The sequence below is a fragment of the Pygocentrus nattereri genome, chromosome 17 (genome assembly GCF_015220715.1).
Source record: "Pygocentrus nattereri isolate fPygNat1 chromosome 17, fPygNat1.pri, whole genome shotgun sequence".
Classification (NCBI taxonomy): domain Eukaryota; kingdom Metazoa; phylum Chordata; class Actinopteri; order Characiformes; family Serrasalmidae; genus Pygocentrus; species Pygocentrus nattereri.
Genome location: NC_051227.1, coordinates 37,490,918 through 37,510,137, shown reverse-complemented (window position 1 = coordinate 37,510,137; position 19,220 = coordinate 37,490,918). Strand labels below are relative to the sequence as shown.

Below are 19,220 nucleotides of genomic sequence, written 5' to 3'. Positions count from 1 at the left end.
TGAACTTCAATAATTGAGGTTACACTTCACATATAAATCCCCAAGATCTCAGAAGCGTCGCTTATGAAATGGGAATATTATGACACCCATAAACTGAAACGAATTAACCCAGCAGTTCACGCTGACTGACTGGCCTACATTTGCTTTCCAAAACGCCAGCACCAGAGCAGGGCTGCTATGCCAAGCTACCCCTGGACTAAATGGATATGGAATCAGTCCAAACCCAAGGGACTGGATAACTATGTAATTATGCTCAGGCCTCAATGAGGCCTCTGTGAGGTCGGATTTTATCAGCTCTCCCATTGTGCGAATATTTGGCTCTGCTTATGACGCCAGTCCACGTTCTGTTTGAAGATGGTCATTCTAACTGACATTTGAACGCATTTGTGTGAATGTGCTTCGTAGGAGACTATTAGTGGCCTGACATGGAGGCCACTGTCACAGCTCTATATAAACATGTGCTTATAGGAGCATGAGTCGGTCTATAGCCAATTCCGTCTGGATTTGGTGCAGCTGCACAGTGGAACTGAATGGAGCAGCTGTGATTGGACGCGTGCGGCAAATGAATCCTCCTCATGTCCCAGCAGTTATTTGATTTGCTAGAACAAAATCAGTCACTTGTGTTTCCCTCTTTTCACCGCAGTCTTACTGCACAGCACGCGCAGACAAGACCATGAGCTTGCTTGCACCTTGCTTTTTTATGCTGTACCTGGATATATCTGGCCGAATTTCACGCTTTCACTACAACCTGTGATCAGATCTGATTTTACTTTCCCAATGTAAATAAGCACATCAGCACATTTCTCACCTGTCACTTCCAGTATTATACGCTCTCAAATATAGGAAGAAAATGGTTCAAACAGGCAACGAATCGTCTGCATCAGATCAGGACAGGGCTTTATCTGGCAGCTGCTGTAATTACTTACATAATCGATGCAGTCCCACTTCCGCAGTTTTATGCAAAAACAGAAAATGCATTCTATTTCCTTTGTATTTTGGTTTTGACACCTCAGAATCTGGTCACAAAGCACCCTGGTGTGTTTACACCTGGCTTTCCATGCAGTCAGTGTAAAAGTGTAAACAGCCTCTATGTTCTTTGTGTTATTAAACACACATAATCGTCTATAACAGCATGATATTATGCTGTTCTTACAAGTTGGCAGACCAAACTATGTGTAGCAGTGATACAGTGGACTAATAATCTCCCATTAGAAATGATTAACGTGATGTGTAGATGACATTACGCTGAGCTGTGAATTCCCTCATGAAAACAGTGCCAGTCAAAACAAAAGCACAGAGTGCAGTTTACAACTGCCCATTATTTATTTCCACGCCTTCGTTATGCCTGATAATTGCTTTCTCATGGGAATCATCCTGCTTTCCCTGTGGAACCAGCACAGCACAAAGGACAACTGTGTCAGGGAATGAGGCTGCACTCAGGCTTCAGTAAATACTAAATGGGATATAAGCTTAACCTGTACTTTCAAGAGCATGGCACTGGCGAGGTGTTCTGTACCTTCAGTACACCACAGAGCGAGGGCTGGGCCCCAGTGTGGGCTGTGTGGCCCGTGCCTACAGAGCAATAGTGCAATGTGCTGCCAGAAAGTGAACCTACAGTGCTTGTGGAACTGTGTCCCTGCTGCTGAGGGATGTCGCCACACCCTGAAAGCCGCGTGTGTGGAGCTGAAGCTGGAGCTGGGGCTGGGGCTGGGGCTGGGGCTGGGGCTGGAGCTGGGGCTGGGGCTGGGGCTAGAGCTGGGGCTGGGGCTGGGGCTAAAGCTGGGGCTGGGGCTGGGGCTGGGGCTGGAGCTGGGGCTGGAGCTGGAGCTGGGCCTGGGGCTGGGGCTGGGGCTGGAGCTGGGGCTGAAGCTGGAGGTGGGGCTGGAGCTGGAGCTGGGGCTGAAGCTGGAGGTGGGGCTGGAGCTGGCTACACATCTGAAGTTTCCTATCGATAGCTCTGCTCCACGTACTAAGGAGCCCTGAAGCGAATTTGTCAGGTAAGCTGAAATGAAACTGCGGTAAGGTGGGCTCCGTTCCGAGCAGAGAGACGGCGTCTGACGGCTCCGGCAGTGCGCATGATACTGCGGTTGTACTCCACCAGCACAGCACGCTCCAACTCACCTTGACCACGAGCCGCCGCCACGCCATTTTACTACCAAAAGGGGGGGAGCCAAGACACGCCCCTGCACGGCCACGCGGCCAATCAGAGAGCGGCACAGGGGCGGAGTCAGGCTCCGAATTCCCGCACTGGATTTCGTTGCTCGTGATGGGAAGTTCGATTCCAGTTACCAAACCGACTCTTTGGAAGTGTTCGATTCAATGAACCGAGCGTTCGGTTCAATGATTCACATGTTCAGTCAGTTTCATCGTTGGCTTCTCCTTCATGTACAGTGAGATTCGGTTCAACGAGTCGCCAGCTCTGCTGAAGGGAGTCAAGACTGCCTTACAAACAACAGTAAGAACAATGAATGAATGAATGAATGACTAAATAAATAAAATCGTCCAAGTCGTTTGTTAATAATAAATGTTTATGAAGTTAAATAAGAAGTAAATGTAAGAAAACACAGAAACTAAATGCTTACAAATTTCAAAGGTGTTTTATATGAGCTTTCACTTTATTATATATATATATATATATATGTATATATATATATATATATATAATTAGTTTGCAACATGGACATGTTCGAGGGTCATTGCAGTGCAAGCTATGAGCTGAATCATATATCTGAATCATATATCATGTATTGAGCCATCAAATCGTGCCGAACTCGGACCCTCCAGGAGCGGAACTGCAGATGCTAAAAAAAGACAGAGACCCCGCTGGAACTGAATCGGCTCGTCCGGCTTGTTGAAAAGACCCGGTTCCAAAGAGCGATTCGTTCGCGAGTCGGACATCGCCAGTCTCCCGCCGAGAGCTGCTGGTGTTCGCAGGTGCTCGGTGTGTGTGTGCGTGTGTGTGTGTGTGTCGGGGGGAGGATGCCATTAGGACGGACGGGCAGGGGAGGCATGAAGGGAGCGAAGAGGATAGAGCAGAGGACGTGAATGCCGAGGAGGACGAATATGAGCGCATCGCTGAAAGGGGCACGTTGAGCCGTTATCTCTGGTCGGCAACAGTACTATGATTTGGTATGTGGCCACTTTGATAGCAAGTGTATTCAGCACCCGAGGAACGACAGCTCAAGGTGAGTCGAAGTGCGGCGTTTCCCCTCCTCTCCCTCTCTCCCTCCTCTCCCTCTCTCCCTCTCTGAGCAGCGGGGCTGGCTTCGGGCTCATCCTCTGGGCGAAGGCGTGAGCAGACGCTGTCAGTGCGGTGCGTGTATTCCTCCTCAGAGGCGCTCGGCTGCCGTGCGTCCGTCGCTTCAGTGTGTTCGAGCCGTCGGTCTCCGCGCGAGGCCGTGAGCGAGCGACGGCCAGACACAAGGCGTGTTGCAGTGCGCACACGTCGGCTGTAGTAGCCCACCGCTCCCCCGCCTCTCCCTACCGAGGACAAATGAGCCTCTAAGAGGATTTTAGGTGCCGTTGAAACCGTTTAAGAACCGATCGATTGCAGTCGTCGCCCTGCTGGCGAGAGATGCAGCCCGTCAACGTGAAACGCAGAGAGGCAGCCGTGATGGAAGACCGTCTTTCCAGTGAGGAGCCACATCTGAAAACCCAGTTGGCGCTGAAAAGGGGCGTGCATCATCGCGTTAAAGCCCGCAGCTGACTGGGGGACAAGCCGTTGTCTCCCCGCTTCTGTTTACTCCTGCCTGCACGCTGCTGTTCTCTCCTCTGTCTTTAAATCAGTGCCTCTTCTGCCTTTCTGCGGCTGAGTGCCGTGCAGTCGCCATTGGCTACGGTGCACTTGCGCTACAGCCGTCGTCAGCCGCGGTGCTCTGCTCCCGGCCTGCTGTTATAGGATAGAAGGTGATTCCATAGGCATGTGTTTATTATTATTTTTTAAGACGCCCTAGCCTGTTGACCAATGGACTTACTTAACCTTGCGTTTCCAGCCGTGTCCGCTAGAGGGAGTGGTTTCCTCGCTAGTGTAATTGCCAGGTTGAGTCTATGTAATTAGTGCATGGGTTGAATGGGAGGTGTGGTAGGGGGACTGAACTCGTTAAATGGTTCAGCAGTCGCACAAATACTCAGTTTGTAATTATCAAAGTGCAAGGCAGGCCTCTTTCTTTCGATTGCATTGATATTGACGTTGGCCTGTAGCTGGGCACCGTGTAGGCCAGAGGTATGAGCTGTACAATCCCTGAATTTTGTAAACACTGGTAATTCATTCACGTTATAGAAGAGTTTCTTGCCTCCTGGCTTGGGGCCCACTGCTTTGCTGAGTCTCACGATACGTGATCCGACATATGAAGGAGTGATGTTGTATTTGGGTGATCACTGGAAGGTTGCACATACCAGGTGGTTAATGAGAACACGTGAAGATCCGGAGAACGTGCATCCTGCCTCTTCCTTACCATTTTAACCCTAATGTTATCTTTAGATTTAATAACGTCGTTTCTCCTTGGAGTCAGTTTCAACCCAGCCCCCCTCAGCCCCCCCATCCTCATTTCGTGTGATCTGTCTGTGGTTCTTGCATTGCTACAGGTATGGTTTTCTAAAGGAATGGTTAATGGTCAATTATATGCAAATCAAATGTGTGTACAATGTTGATATGTCTTAGGTTTTATACAGCTAAAACAGCCTGGGGTCGGAAAAACACGATTCCCACAACGTGAATGTCATTTTCAGTGTGGCGCAGACTTCGTCATGGCAGAGGAACATAGTGAACAGTACATCGACGTGAAGTAAACAAGTAGCACTGTGTAAATGTAATAAATGGTAATGGTTAGGTGCATTTTAGACACACTTTATTAACCCACTGTATACTATATTTCTTCAGAAGTGACGGATGCTATCTAACTAAGAACTACAAGCATTTCATATTATCCATTATCGGAAAAATTTGTCCCTCTTTGGCGAAAACTACACCCTGACTTGAACCTGAAAGCAGGATATGACTTAGCTGGCTGGTCAAGTGCAATTTCCCAGCCATAAAATCAGTATTCGCCAGTTTCTGGCCCCACACAGTATCAGATATGTTTCTAGGTGTAGGCAGACCCAACAGCTACAGTCAGCTGTTCAGAATGCCACTGATTACCGAACCAGTTCTGAGTTGTATACTTTCTTCTTTGCGCAGCTTTTAGGCTACTCGTTGCTTGAAAATTTGCCTGGAGGGATTTATGGCCAAGAAATGTGATTATATAAATCTCAAAACCTCTTACACAAACATTTACTCAGCATCATAACTTTGAAATCAGTGTTGCTAAAAGGAATAGAAGTCACTGGAGGCTTTCTGCAAATCAACAAATGAGCAGCTAGAGACTGCTTCCGGAACATCAAGCACTAAGTACTAGCCCAATGAGACAATGAAGAGAATGAGTGGTGTGAATTAGAGCCTAACAAGGACATCCACTCATCACACACTGAGCTCCTCTTATTGGCAGAATCATTTCAGGGCCCTACGTGTAGCCCTCATCATGTAGAGGCTTGTGGTTTTGGACCAGTGCGGCCTGTCAGAGAGCTCGTTTGCTGCTGATGTGTGTACGTGTGAAGACCAAAAAAATCAGAGCTGTTGGTTTCTGCAAGCGAGCACCTGACAGGCTCACGGGACTGTGGGAGGGATTATGCTCTGCAAATACAGCTGAGGCAGTCAAGGAGAAAATTGATTTCATCACAAGCTGCAAGGTTTCAAAGATGTAAATGCGAGAAATAATGGCAGCAGTCATTCCGTCCCACGTCTTTAAAGAGATTCAGTAATGCAGTCATATTGATAAGCAGGGGAGGGACCATGATGTATAAGCATGGGTTTCCTTACAGAGGACATATGAACTGGAGGACATTTTAAAGCTTCAAGAGAAGTTCCTTTGATGTTTATGGATATGCTGAATAAATATTGCTTACAAAGTCACTCAGACAAACCAAACATTCTGCACTCCATATATGTTATGTCAAGTGGTTCTAGGCAATTGTGTCAAGTAGCTTCTGAGATACTGGACTGAGCAGTGTGTCAATCACACTGAAGTGTTTTGAGTAAATTCTGTTAAACTGGACTGATTATTTTATGTATTACTCAAAATTTAAATGTTGGATTTACTTCATTTTATGGGAAGTAGTGCGTAAGTGCGTTAAGTAACTTTTAATATCTTCAGTTGGGTAACGTACTCAGTAAATTCAAGTAAATCAGAACAGAACATAAAGTTAATAAGCTTAAAGTAGGGCGACATAATTCCGTCAAGAATTATGCTCAGCAGTCAGTTACATGGGAACTTACACTTACATGCAGTGAATTGGCTAATTAGTCAACCTCAGAGACCAAGCCGTATATACACTGAACGAAAGGTAGGCCGGGGGAGAGATATGAAGAGGAGTGAGTGAAACAAGTAGAGCAATATGCAAATATACACTCACCGACCACTTTATTAGGTACACTGCTAGTAAAAGGTTGGACCTCCTTTTGCCTTCAGAACTGCCTTAATTCTTCATGTCAGACTTTCAACAAGGTGTTGGAAACGTTCCTCAGAGATTCTGGTTGGTTATTTGAGTTCCTGTTGTCTTCCTATCATCTGGAACCAGTCTGCCCATTCTCCTCTGACCTCTCACATCAACAAGGCATTTTCGTCCACACAACTGACCGCTCACTGGATGTTTCCTCTTTTTCGGACCGTTCTCTGTGAACCCTAGAGATGGTTGTGTGTGAAAATCCCAGCAGATCAGCAGTTTCTGAAATACTCAGGCCAGCCCGTCTGGCACCAACAACCACGCCACGTTCAAAGCCCCTTAAATCCCCTTTCTTCCCCGTTCTGATGCTCGGTCTGCACTTCAGCTAGTTGTCTTGACCACCTCTACATGCCTAAATGCACTGAGTTGCGTCCATGTGATTGGCTGATTAGCTATCTGTGTTAACAAGAAACTGAACATAATAAAGTGTCTGATGAGTGTATGTTGCGAGGAGCCGTTGGGAAGGATCTTAAGTTTTACTAGTTAGCTAGACTGTGTTGAACATACAAGCATGTATGAAGTAAATCTGACAGCTCAGTTTCATTGAAAGAACGTGACTGACTCAGTTTTACAGACTCACATGCATTTGTTAAGTAATATTAATGAGAGGAAACTGATTAAAACCATGAATGGTTTGAATTAATGTAATCTACAAGATACCTCTACAAGGGATCGTGAAATCGGCCACAGGCTGGGACAGGCGGCAGCAGTAATGCGGTCACTGTACCGGACTGTAGTTGTGAAGAGGGAGCTGAGCCATAAGACGAAGCTCTCTGTTTACCGGTCGGTCTACATCCTGACCCTCACCTGTGTTCACGAGCTGTGGGTAATGACTGAAAGATCGAACACTAGTGGCGGAGATAAGCCTCTTCGCAGGGTGGCGGGCTACACTCTGTTTGATAGAGTGAGGAGCTCGGTCATTCGGGAGGAGCTCAGAGTAGAGCTGCTACTTCTCCACATTGAGAGGAGCCAGCTGAGGTGGTTTGGGCATCTGATCCGGATGCCCCTGGATGCCTCCCAGTGGGGGTGGACCAGGCACGTCCTACCGGGACAAGAACCCGGGGTTGTCCTAGGACCCACCGGAGGGATTACATCTCCAAGTTGGCCTGGGAGCGGTTTTGGGTCCCCGGGAATGAGCTTGAGGAAGTTGCGGGGGACAGGGTCATCTGGGATTCTCTGCTCTCTCAACTGCTACCGCAACCCTATCTGGACTAAGCGTTTACGATGATGATGATGATGATGTAATCTACAGAAAATAATGTCATGGGTGTATTAAGCAGTGATTCCTTACTAGTCATGACTAAAACTATAAGTATAGAATGCTTAATTCTTTGAGTTTGTATGTTCATCACATAAGGGGTCAGTGTGTTCACCAAACGCAATAAACACAATAAATGAATAAACAACTCGTAAGTGGCGAAACATTCAGACGCAATTTCTTGCATTAAATCTAAGACACCTCTGTTGTTGAAAAGGCTAATCATAAATAGATAGATATATGATATAATGAGGTTGCATTGGCTCTTCAGAACTTAATTTTAGCCCAGTAAAACAGCCGCCGTTAATGACCAGCCCTGTATACTTGTTCTTTCTGTGTGTTCCTAAGTTAGCATGACAGTCGCTATATTTACTTATTTTATTTGTTTTTAATGAGAAATAATTCTTGATGCTTGATTTTTGTCAGTGAAAAATTGATCACAAAAATGAATCTATACACACCACAGGATGTCTTGCTTCTCACAAAGCGAGCAGATTTTGACATTGAGTAGGCTGTAACAATGCCTGACCAACTGTGATTGGTCAGCGAGTTCAAAGTTTGCAAAAATTGAACAGACGGTGAATAAAATAATGTTGCATTTTTGCTGTCCAATCCATCACGTTTGTTGTGCCGGGTATCTTCAGTTGTTTGAATATGTTGTGTCTGAATACATTTTGCTCAGTGTGTAAAGGGCTTTACAGTGACCTTAGACCCATTTTGTTTTTTTTAAAAATAATGCATGACTTACAAACTTGAACTTCATAGCTTTTGTAAAATGATTGGACAAAGCAGTAACATTTAAGCCTTTCCTGTTAACAGCTGTTTATTGGTTTTAACAAGAACAGAATTTATGGTCATTTTGACCTCACCATGTCTACCACAGATCTTCTGAATAGCAGCCTGGCAACAATTAAAAATATGAAAATATGACCATGATGTTATTGACTTTGAGTTTAATTAAAGGTGAGGCTAACCCACTGATCAGTGCAATTGCCAGCCAGTGTGTCGGTTGTCATTAGTCTAATTCTAAAGCTGTGCCATATAATGGCTGTAGCCCATTGCTGCTTTGGAAAATATATGAAATTAGCCAGATCATAATTCATTTTTACATGACCATTTTCCAGGCTGTTTTTAGCATTTAGAATTATACAAGTTTTTAATACTAATACACACACACACATATATATATATATATATATATATATATATATATATGGATAGATAGATAGATAGATAGGTAGGTAGTTTGACAGTGAGGAACTGAATTATGTGCCCACCTAAGAGGAAATAAAGGTCACTTACTGGACATATATGGCCACTGTGGATATTAATGAAGCAGTGTGCATTTGTGAAGAGAAGTGGACGCATGGCTCAGTGCAGAGCTATGAGGAAGAGCTCTTGGCACAGCATGCTGATTGCTGGTAATGGACACCTCTGGCAAAGCAGCCTCCTTCTTCACTCTGCCAAGCAGAGTTTGTCTAACCTGTGGCCTTCTGACGTGATGGGTCCATATTACACTGCTTAGCCTGCTTTAGTTAGAGTAGAGCCTTCTGGCTTTATGTACTGCCTCACCTTCTGCAGTATGTCTCTGCTGGCTCCGCTGTTCAGCTGTAGGAAAACGATATACAACTGCAGTTGTTTGTGGTTATGTCTTGTTCACCCATCCAGCATTCACAAATAGCCCTGGAATGGAATGGAATGGTTTAATGTACCCGAAGAAAGTAGTTTTTCCTTCATTTGACAGAATGATTAAATATGCTAAATATAAAAATGACAATAGAAAACCTGAGGCTAAAGTTGTGCTAGCGTGAACTTTCCTTTCTGCTTCTTATCGTTTCTTTAGCACCAAATGATTTGTTAAGTGTTAGATTTTGTCACTTGTGGTCCTATATATGTGTACTTTTTTCTCTTTCGGACCAAAAACCATTTTCAACCGAAATGTTTCAGGAGTCGAAATTTCAGTGCATCCTTAGTGGAACGGTGGGGAGTGAGGAGGCGGACGCGTGTGCTGAGATAAGCGACTTTTATCAAGGGCAAATCCAGGGTCGTGGTTCAGAAACGGTCCAGGTTCAAACAGCCGATTCCGGAGAGCAGTAGGGACAGACATGACAATCACCAGTACACCAATACATCCAACACATCCAACACGATCAAACAAAGACCAGCAACCACGCAGGGGGAGACACAAGGCTTAAATACATGAGGGTAAACGAGGGACAAGCGGAAATACAGGTGGAGACAATCAGGGGTGGAGTCACGAAAACAAGAGGGCAGGACTGAAAACCAAAACAAAGAAACACATGGACAGGACTGGGAAGTAAACACAACACAAGCACATGGACAGGACTGGGAGGGGCCAGTCGTGACACTTAGAGGACTATGATGTTGAAAAACCCATGTTCAGCATGAGTATAAAGCAGGATTACAACTTCCCGTAGCAACAAAAGGTTCTACAAAACCCCAGTTGTATATTTTAGTAAGTAGTCATTTTCTACTGCTTGATTATGTGAGTAGTGAGTCATGTTTAAAAGTCAGCCTGTGTTTGTGGGTGGCCCCAGTTGGCCTGTGCAGGCGCCCGCAAACGCGTGGCTCAGCGTGGCTTTAGCGCTGCCGTCAGCGCTGGCTGAAGCAGTCTGAGTTGTAGCTGTGTGTGCTCGCCTGAGCTGGGACAGTAGCTCCTGCCAGATTCGGGCGCGCTGCCACTGCATTCTCTCTCTCTCTCGTGCTTTTTCTCTACATCCTCCTGCTGTCTCACCTTACAGTCTGTCTCCTCCAGCCCTCCGTCAGCTGGAGCTGTGTCAACTCAGCCCATGCTGTCTCCTTCAGGGCCATTAAATATTCAGCAGGCTGCTTACAGAGACCGGCCTGCACTCTGCACCCTCCACTTCTGAACGGCCAAGCATCTAAAGCTCTTCCTCTTTAGGATGTGTCCTCTTTCTGATGCCTGGTTTTTAATTGTGAAGCACCCCGTGGACCTTGCAACTCACTCACTCACATTAGGAAGGCTTTGACAAGACTAGTGCTGCGTTCTGTTGTACTCGAAACTCGCGGTGACCTACGTCACCGGCGTGGATGCGCAAAGTTTACATCAATTTTTATTTTAATCATTTATCACGGACCTGCGTTGTAACAACAAAACGTTAATGAAGATGCATATTAAATTTCATGATTTGCTGTATAAACTTTACTGTGAGTGTCTGTGTTTTTCCAAATAAAAGCACTGGAATGCATCTGTAGTGTGAATCAACCATTCTAACAAACTAGTTCAAACTGCATTCTCACAGTAAACAAAAACATTATTAAAAAAAAGAAATATCAGACCTTGGATATTTACAAGGATTATATTATGCATCTCCGTCCCTCATAGCCACATGATGAGCGGTTACATGCCATTGTTTTGACATAAATATGCCCTCAAGTTTGAAAAGTTTACAGTGTGTAGAATTAGGAATTGTCACCACAGAAACACATTTTCAGCAATTAAGTAATAATTTTTTGTGCTTTAATGAAAGATTTGTGATTTCATGTGTGTGTTGAGCCGTTTGTTGGCCGTGTACTGGTTAGTGTTTGGGAGTTTTGGTTAGTTAATGAAAAAATGAAATGTTCAGTCATTTATTTTACTAACAGTCAAGCAGGGTAGCAATTATCAAGTTAGCAGTCAAGTAGGTTTTGTGTGTGTAACTGAAAGGGAGGAAACTGGCAACCCTCACCAGCAGGATCTCAGGAATGCACATAGTTTTGCAGTCACATACTGCATATATATATATATATATATATATATATATAATGTATAGGTAGTAAAAGACCCAACATATACCCAAAATAAGTACATATGTGCTACTTCCAGCATTTCAGCTAGCTCACAGAGACCGCATGACCTTCTTCTTCTTTCGGCTGCTCCCTTTAGGGGTCGCCACAGCGGATCATCTGCCTCCATCTTGCCCTATCCACTGCCTCCTCTACTTTCACACCAACCATCTCCATGTCCACCTTCACTACATCCATAAACCTTCTCTGAGGTCTACCTCTTCTCCTTCTACCCGGCAGCTCCATCTCAAAACATTCTTTGCCCAATATATCCACTATTCCTCCTCAACACATGTCCACACCATCTCAACCTGGCCTCTCTGGCTTTATCTCCAAACTGCTCCACCTTCACTGTCCCTCTGATCTGCTCATTTCTAATCTTGTCCATCCTTGTCACTCCCAACGAAAATCTCAGCATCTTCATCTCCGCCACCTCCAACTCAGCCTCCTGAGCACAGAGACCACAAGACCACAGGCAAAAAAAGCACCATGGCTACTATAGGATTTTCACGTGGAGGAGTGGTGCTTTTTGTACTGTGTGGTACTGCATGTCCTTGTTGGTTTCCAGAGGAGATGCTCAGTCAGTTCATTTTCTGCTGGCCCTCCCTCTCTCTCACTCCTGGCTTTATTCTGGTGAAGCATTGCACCGGTTGCCTTGTGTTGTAGAGCTTGCAAGATTGAAGACTCTGTTTTATCTCGCAAAACCCTTTATTATCTCATAATGTCTGTTCCTGAAGGGAATCTGCTGCGTAACAAGGGTTAGAGACACTATATTCCAGGCTCTATTAGGTTTACTTCATAATTCGCCTTGTTCCAGATGAGTTATTGTTAATAAGGTGATACTCCACATTAGGTCTTCACTGCATTTCTGCTGTCATTCTTGTTGATCGTATCATACTTTAGTCTAATGTGGAGAAGGTCGCAGCTTGCTCTGCTTTGTTTTGCTCAAGATGGGGTTTCCTGCTGAGAATGTGCATTGATTTCTCTGCTGTCATCAGTTTTAGCTATAACTGTAATCAAATGCCTCTGTATGGATTATAGAGAGGGAGATATGCATCCTGCCTGGAATGATTGCCACGTGCCTTCCTCTCATGTTGCCATACTCTGCGATTGAGCAGATGACTCTGAATAACTGTCGCTTTTTTATTATAGTATCTTTTTTTCTGCGGAAAAAGGCAGTAATGTTCAAAAAGTCTCTCCAAAGCGGTGCCTGGAGGGGAGTGTTTAATATATGGTGTCATAAAATCCACGGTGAGGCCGGGAACAGATTGGAATGTTCAGGGACACCAGACTCCAGATGGGTGATGGGAAGAGTGCGAAGTGCACTCCATCAGACAAACACCTATGACCCTGTTAAAGTGACCACGTCTTGCGTTTCCAAAGAACTGAGTGACCATCTGGTGTCCCTGATGTCTCTGCTGCAGTTTACTAACTTTATTTTTCTATCCTGGGCACTTGAGTTCAGGAAAGTGTCTGCAGCATTTGTAAATTTGATGACGCAACAATGAAACTGTTCAGTTTAACCTATTAAACGGTGAGGGCTTGTATGTAGGCCAACACTTCAACTGTTCAATCTCATAACCCTTTAACGTAAATGGTAGTTTCATAGTAGTTGCCCATTTTAAGTAGTTACTGGGTAATAAGGCTGTAGATCATCAGGTAGTGTGCCTATGGGTAGGCTTGGCCGCTTGTTTCACACCTTCAGTAAATGAGCCATCTTTCAATAAATATGAAACAATCTTTCTAATGATAGACTCTAAATATTAAACAGTGCTAATTAGGAGAGAACAGCTGGTTAGCATAAGCTTAGGTAGCATGATAATAGCTCTACTCACCATATAACATGTTCAATTCTAGCTAATTAAGGGACACAAGTTTAGATGATGATTCAAATCTGAGGAAGGGAAGTCGGGTAATTGGCACTGAAGGGCCAGAAAGGTGAAATTCAGCCTGTTCTGAGGTGTTTGTATCTGTAACATTAACTTAGCGAGCAGGATTCAGGTCAAGTGCCAGTTGTATATGATAAAAACTAATGTCTGAGGGAGAAAAGGTCGAGTGACTGGTGTTGGAGTGACAGAATGTCAAAATCGAACCTGCTCTGTGGTGTTTGGAACGGTAGCATTTTGGCTAAGCTAGTGATATCTTAGCTAACAGGCCAAATATTGGGGGCAGTCGTGGGCTGGAGGTCAGGGAACTGGCCCTGTGACCGGAAAGTTGCTGGTTTGATCCCCAGCACTGACAGCACATGACTGAGGTGTCCTTGAGCAAGACACCTAACCCCTAACTGCTCCCCGGGTGCCGTGGATAGGGCTGCCCACCGCTCCGGGCAAGTGTGCTCACTGCCCCCTTGTGTGTGTGTGTGTTCAGTAATGTGTATGTGGTGTTACACTTCACAAATGGGTTAAATGCAGAGGTGGAATTTTCCCATTTGTGGGATTAAAAAAATATCACTTAACTTAAATATGTCACACACCACAACACAGGCTTGATAACTGAATTTAGGTCATTTTAACTGGTACTTTTAGGTAACTGAATCTAAAATGACACCCGTTCAGAGTTTACCTGAGAGCACGAAGTCAAGTAAGTGGTGTGAAAGCCGAAATTAAAATAGCTCTGGGGTTTGTTTACCTCTTAGCCATCTGTCACACCATCACTCGACTATTATCATGCTTCGTTTTTTCATGGGTCTGATATTTACCCGTTTCCCAGTGAACCCCTCTAAAATATAAGTGATTTGGACTGTGTTTATCTGGCTGTTCAGATGTAGAATCGAAACTTAATACATCCTACTTTTGAAATACTGACATCAGTTTTGAACACTGCCATCATTTTTAAGTATGCGATTATACAACCCAGCTCCCCCTAGTGGTTGAATGTGGATAAATGTTGCTGTTGCAGTAGCAGTTGTTATTGTGTTCTATGTATCCTACATTGTGTATATGAGGATGTTATTTAATCTAAGCTTTTTGTCTACATACAGAGTGCATATGCTCACTATAGACTGCTTTAATCTCAATCAATGCACAAGTGCTAGGCCTGTCATGCTCAAAAACTTTTAGCTAGCAATTAATTTTCATATAAATAAATAAGGTGGTCTTTTTTGCTCGTTTTATACAGCTATTACGTACAAGCCTAAAACAACCAAACTGGTTAATTAGCTTACTAGCTGTCAATGCTTAATAGCTCCCAACTGATGACAGACAGCTCAAGCTCTAATAAACATTTATAATAAACATTTCTCACCTCTGCCCTCTATAGCACCTGCCAGAAGTTAGACATTTTGGGTTTTTTTGTAAGACCCATGACGTATCAGTAAATACATTTTTCACTTTCTGCAGTTTAGTTGCATTTGCCTCAACCCAACTGCTGAAAACACACCCAATACAGATTCTGTTTGCAATATAATCATATGACACATCGCAGGGCAGACAGACAGACACACTCACACCCAGGGGCAATTCAGCATGTCCAATTGGCCTGACTGCATGTCTTTGGACTGTGGGAGGAAGCCCACGCAGACACGGGGAGAACATGCAAACTCCACACAGAGAGGACCCCGGTCACCCGGCCGGGGAATCAAACCCAGCCTACCCACCGTGCCACTGTGCTGCCTGTGCAATCAGACAATGTGTTAATTCAGACCGGCCTAAAAGCAACATAGCTTACCTATTAGTTTAATATGACTTACCAGTTCATTTTAAATATGTGCTTAATTAGAACTCTTAAAAGTAACAACTGGATAATAAGCCTACAGATTAAGGAGTAAATAAAACGAAACCTTTTCAGAGAATACGTTAAATATATTAGCACAACAGTGCGTAGACATATTAGTTTAGGTTCTTGTATTTGTCCTGCCGTTTATGGATGGTAAGGTCGTTCTAACAAACTCCCTGTCTATTGAAATCTGCTGGGTTCATGGTGCCATTTTAGCTGGTCACTCATTCATTCTCATGCATGTCCATGTGTTGCCTGCTTGGCACTGCTCTGACCAGTTGCTCTCTGTGAAGTGACCTTCACTAAATGCAGGCCGGCATTCTATTACAGATCTCTCAATGGCCCACGCAGCGGAGGGTGGCCCTCCGTCCTTGAGAGTCCACCTCAGCTTCAGTCACGGCTTGACTGCCTACTCCTAGTGGGCCTCAGTGCTCCAACTGGTCTCAGAGTGTGCAGACTGAGGTTGATCTCACTCTGCATGTTTAGCCCCGCATAAAGATCCTACGCCTGCATGTTACTACTGTGAAGACAAGCCCTTTGTCACTCAACAACTGAGAGTAATAATTGGTATGTTTTAAGACTAGATTACTTACAGCTGACCAGATACTTGAGTAGTGGACAATGGTAGATGTTTCCTATACATTGACCAATAAGTGCAGATTCAAACTGGCATAAACTGGCAACTCAGTGTATACAGGGAACAAAATGAAAATCTAGAGGTTTATGTATTACTTAACACTGATTTGCACACCATTTGTTTAGTAAAACCACATTTCTTTGCCAGCTCACGCATACGTTACTTGTCACTTGTGTGTAGGTTTCATCTGAAAAAGTGTTGGTGTAAACAGGCTTTCTGCTAATTGGACTATATTCTGTCCTCACTAGAGTAAGATGGGCACATTGCTAAGATAACAAGCTTCAGAAATATTCAGATATTCATTATTCACACTGGCTGTGGTTACATGCAAAGATTTTTGCCAATCCGATTGAAAACAATCGGATTACAGACTCAGACTGAGGTGTTTATTCTCACTCTGCTCAACAATCTGATGAAAATCTTCGTTTACATGCCGACTACAAGTAATCCGATGCAGAATGACGCGCATGCGTGGAGCAGCGCTGAGAGTGAACGTTACCATGACTGCGAACATCACGTGAGGTCCAGTCCACGTGAGATGAGTTTCCAGTCGGCGCTTGAGTTTTTAATGGCTTTAAACTGACGTCAGGCTCAGAGAAACGTCCTTCACAGGCACTTATAAAGGAAGACGTCCTGCTCTGAGACACATATGGGACACGTGTGGTGGTTGGTTAGTGTAGTGGTTAACACCTTTGCCTTGTAGACTGGGGTTCAATCCCCGATCAGGGCAAGCACCCTACACTATACCAATAAGAGTCCTTGGGCAAGACTCCTAACACCACCTTGGCCTCCCTGTGTAAAATGATCAAATTGTAAGTCGCTCTGGATAAGAGCGTCAGCCAAATGCCGTAAATGTAAACATAAGCTGGACGTCCGTCCCGCCGCCGTCTTTTAAAGCTCAGAGTATAAACCTCGTCTCCTCCGCAGACCCGTTATAAACCTTTCGCTGTGACGCGCCGCGCATGCGCAGAACGTCCTTACACCTTCCGGTTGGAGTGTAATCGGATTCAGGCGTTTACACGGCTATTATTCTAATATTTAACGGATTATTCAGAGTTTTACCCCCCTCGTTCAATCGGACAGAAACTGTATTCCGATTGGCCTCAATCGGATTAGTCTATTACCGATTGAGGTGTTTACATGGACGTATTCTATTCCGATTGCGCTATTAGTCGGATTATTAACGGATTATCAGGCTGCATGTAAACGTGGCAACTGTGACACTGAAACTAAAGCATGTGTTACTTGTCTGTTATGATCTAAAGAGCTGCTATGAAGTGTCACTGCACACTTCTGTTAGATTGGTGCTAACATAACAATAAAATCTAATTGGGGCAGTAGCAAACATTATTAGCATTAAGATATAACAGATAAGAGGTGGGCACTAGGGCAAAATCTAATAGACCTCTGGAGTCGTGTCATCACTTTGTAGTTGGCGCCGTGTTCTGATGCCCATATTAGGAACTAACTGGAATAGGGCTTTGGAAAAATTGCTTCTAGCGCACCCTGTGTTAAATAAAAAGCTTCAGAACCTGATACGTTTTGTCCTGTGGACATTCCTCTCTCGATCACCACTGGATCCTCTGAATTACGAGGCCATTAAAGAGTTGTGACTTTGACTGACAGCCTCCTTAAGCAGGTTTTGGCAGTGTACATATTCATTTGTAGACTAAGGGCGGATGAAATAAATGAAATAAAAACAAAATCAGGTTCTCTGATTTTCATCCAGTGCTCACTGAAACGCGATAGATCTTTCCTTTTAGCTTGATTTGAAAAGATCTACAGACGTCCCTGCACCCTGGCTAATCCAGTACAGGTTCATCTTACTGTCACTGCTGACCCCCTGATAAACTGATTTAGGCTCTCAGAATATCCTCATTATTATTTTAACGCTGGTGACATTTTTCTGAGGACATTTTTGTTTGACTTTTCCCATTCCTCCTTAAATGGTGCAGAAGTTTGTGCCATTTAAGGTGGAATGGGAAAATTCGAACAAGCAGCCTCCGAAAAAGAAGCTTCCGCTTCATGGAGGGTTGAAAGGCATGATAGGAGGAAGCTTCACTGTTTACGCTTAACACCTGAGTAGCATTAACTTATTTTTGCTGATTCACCAAACTAACAGGTCAGTATTTTGTCTTGTTTGCTAATGTTTGTGATAGCTTGTCACAGCTCTGCTACACCATTTAAGGGGGCAGGAGCATGCAAAGAAGAAGCTGCAAAAAAAGAAGCACCATTCAGCCTCGTAGTTTTAATATGGGTAGTATTTTTGATAAGGAGTTTTAGTCTATCAAAATGTCCTACTAGGAACATTTTGATAAGGTAGCACAGCTCATCATAGCACTGGCACAGCCCGCCTTAGTTTTGTGTAGCTTAGTGACATCAAACTGATGTAATTCGGAGGATCCCGTGGTATTCGGGAGAAGAATGTGCGCAGGACAAAATGTTATCTTGTTCCGGGTGCGGTTGGCCGAAGAGATATGGGGCTTAGACCCGGAGTTCCTAATACGGGCATACTGAGGACTACAGAATGACACACGACTACAATGGTCTATGTCACAATACTTCAGAAAGTTTTTATGATGCACAGTTTGTTAAGTTAAGTGATACTTTTTTGATCCCACAACCAGGGAAATTCCACCTCCGCATTTAACCCATCTGTGAAGTGAAACACCACATACACACTAGTGAACGCACACACTAGGGGGCAGTGAGCACACTTGCCCAGAGCGGTGGGCAGCCCTATCCACGGCACCCGGGGAGCAGTTGGGGGTTAGGTGTCTTGCTCAAGGACACCTCAGTCATGGACTGTCAGCCCTGGGGATCGAACCGGCAACCTTCCAGTCACAGGGCCAGTTCCCTAACCTGCAGCCCACGACTGCCCCCTGTCATTATTTTTTCTGACATCTAATAATTTAGAGCAGGCAACATAGTTCTGCATTTTAAACATACTAGAAAAAGCTATGAATACAGTTCCTTGGATTCAACATTATACACACTCTGCACCAAATCCAGCTAAACGGGACTAATTCCACTCTCTTTTTGTTCAAACATGCGGTTGGAAAGTGGTTATTAAGTGCTGACGACACCCATAATATGCTCAGAAAAGCATATTGTGACATATGATGTAATTTAACACAATAATTATCCTGTTGCCAAGCCCTGTTAAAAGTTAAAAAATGAAAAGAAGTTAATGTGGCAAGTGGTTAAACAAAGCTACTTACACACTAAATGACAAGCTTTGTGCATTAAACACTGTGTGGCTGGCAC

The 19,220-nt window shown here is 44.3% G+C and overlaps 1 protein-coding gene across 7 annotated transcripts in view; it reads left to right on the top strand.

Annotated features, from left to right (window-relative positions):
- Window positions 1-2,701: 2,701 nt before the first annotated feature.
- The window catches only part of igsf9ba (immunoglobulin superfamily, member 9Ba), a 117,720-nt gene continuing 101,201 nt past the window's right edge, over window positions 2,702-19,220 (top strand). For 3 of the 7 annotated variants that reach the window (XR_005131721.1, XR_005131722.1, XM_037546654.1), the window contains exon 1: window positions 2,702-3,185. Coding sequence is in view for 5 of the 7 variants with exons in the window: in XM_037546654.1 (XP_037402551.1) it covers window positions 3,122-3,185 (64 nt within the window). In the remaining 2 variants the exon portion in view is untranslated. The remainder of the gene's footprint in view (window positions 3,186-19,220) is intronic. The other 4 variants (XM_037546656.1, XM_037546653.1, XM_037546657.1 and 1 more) reach the window with 4 other exon arrangements.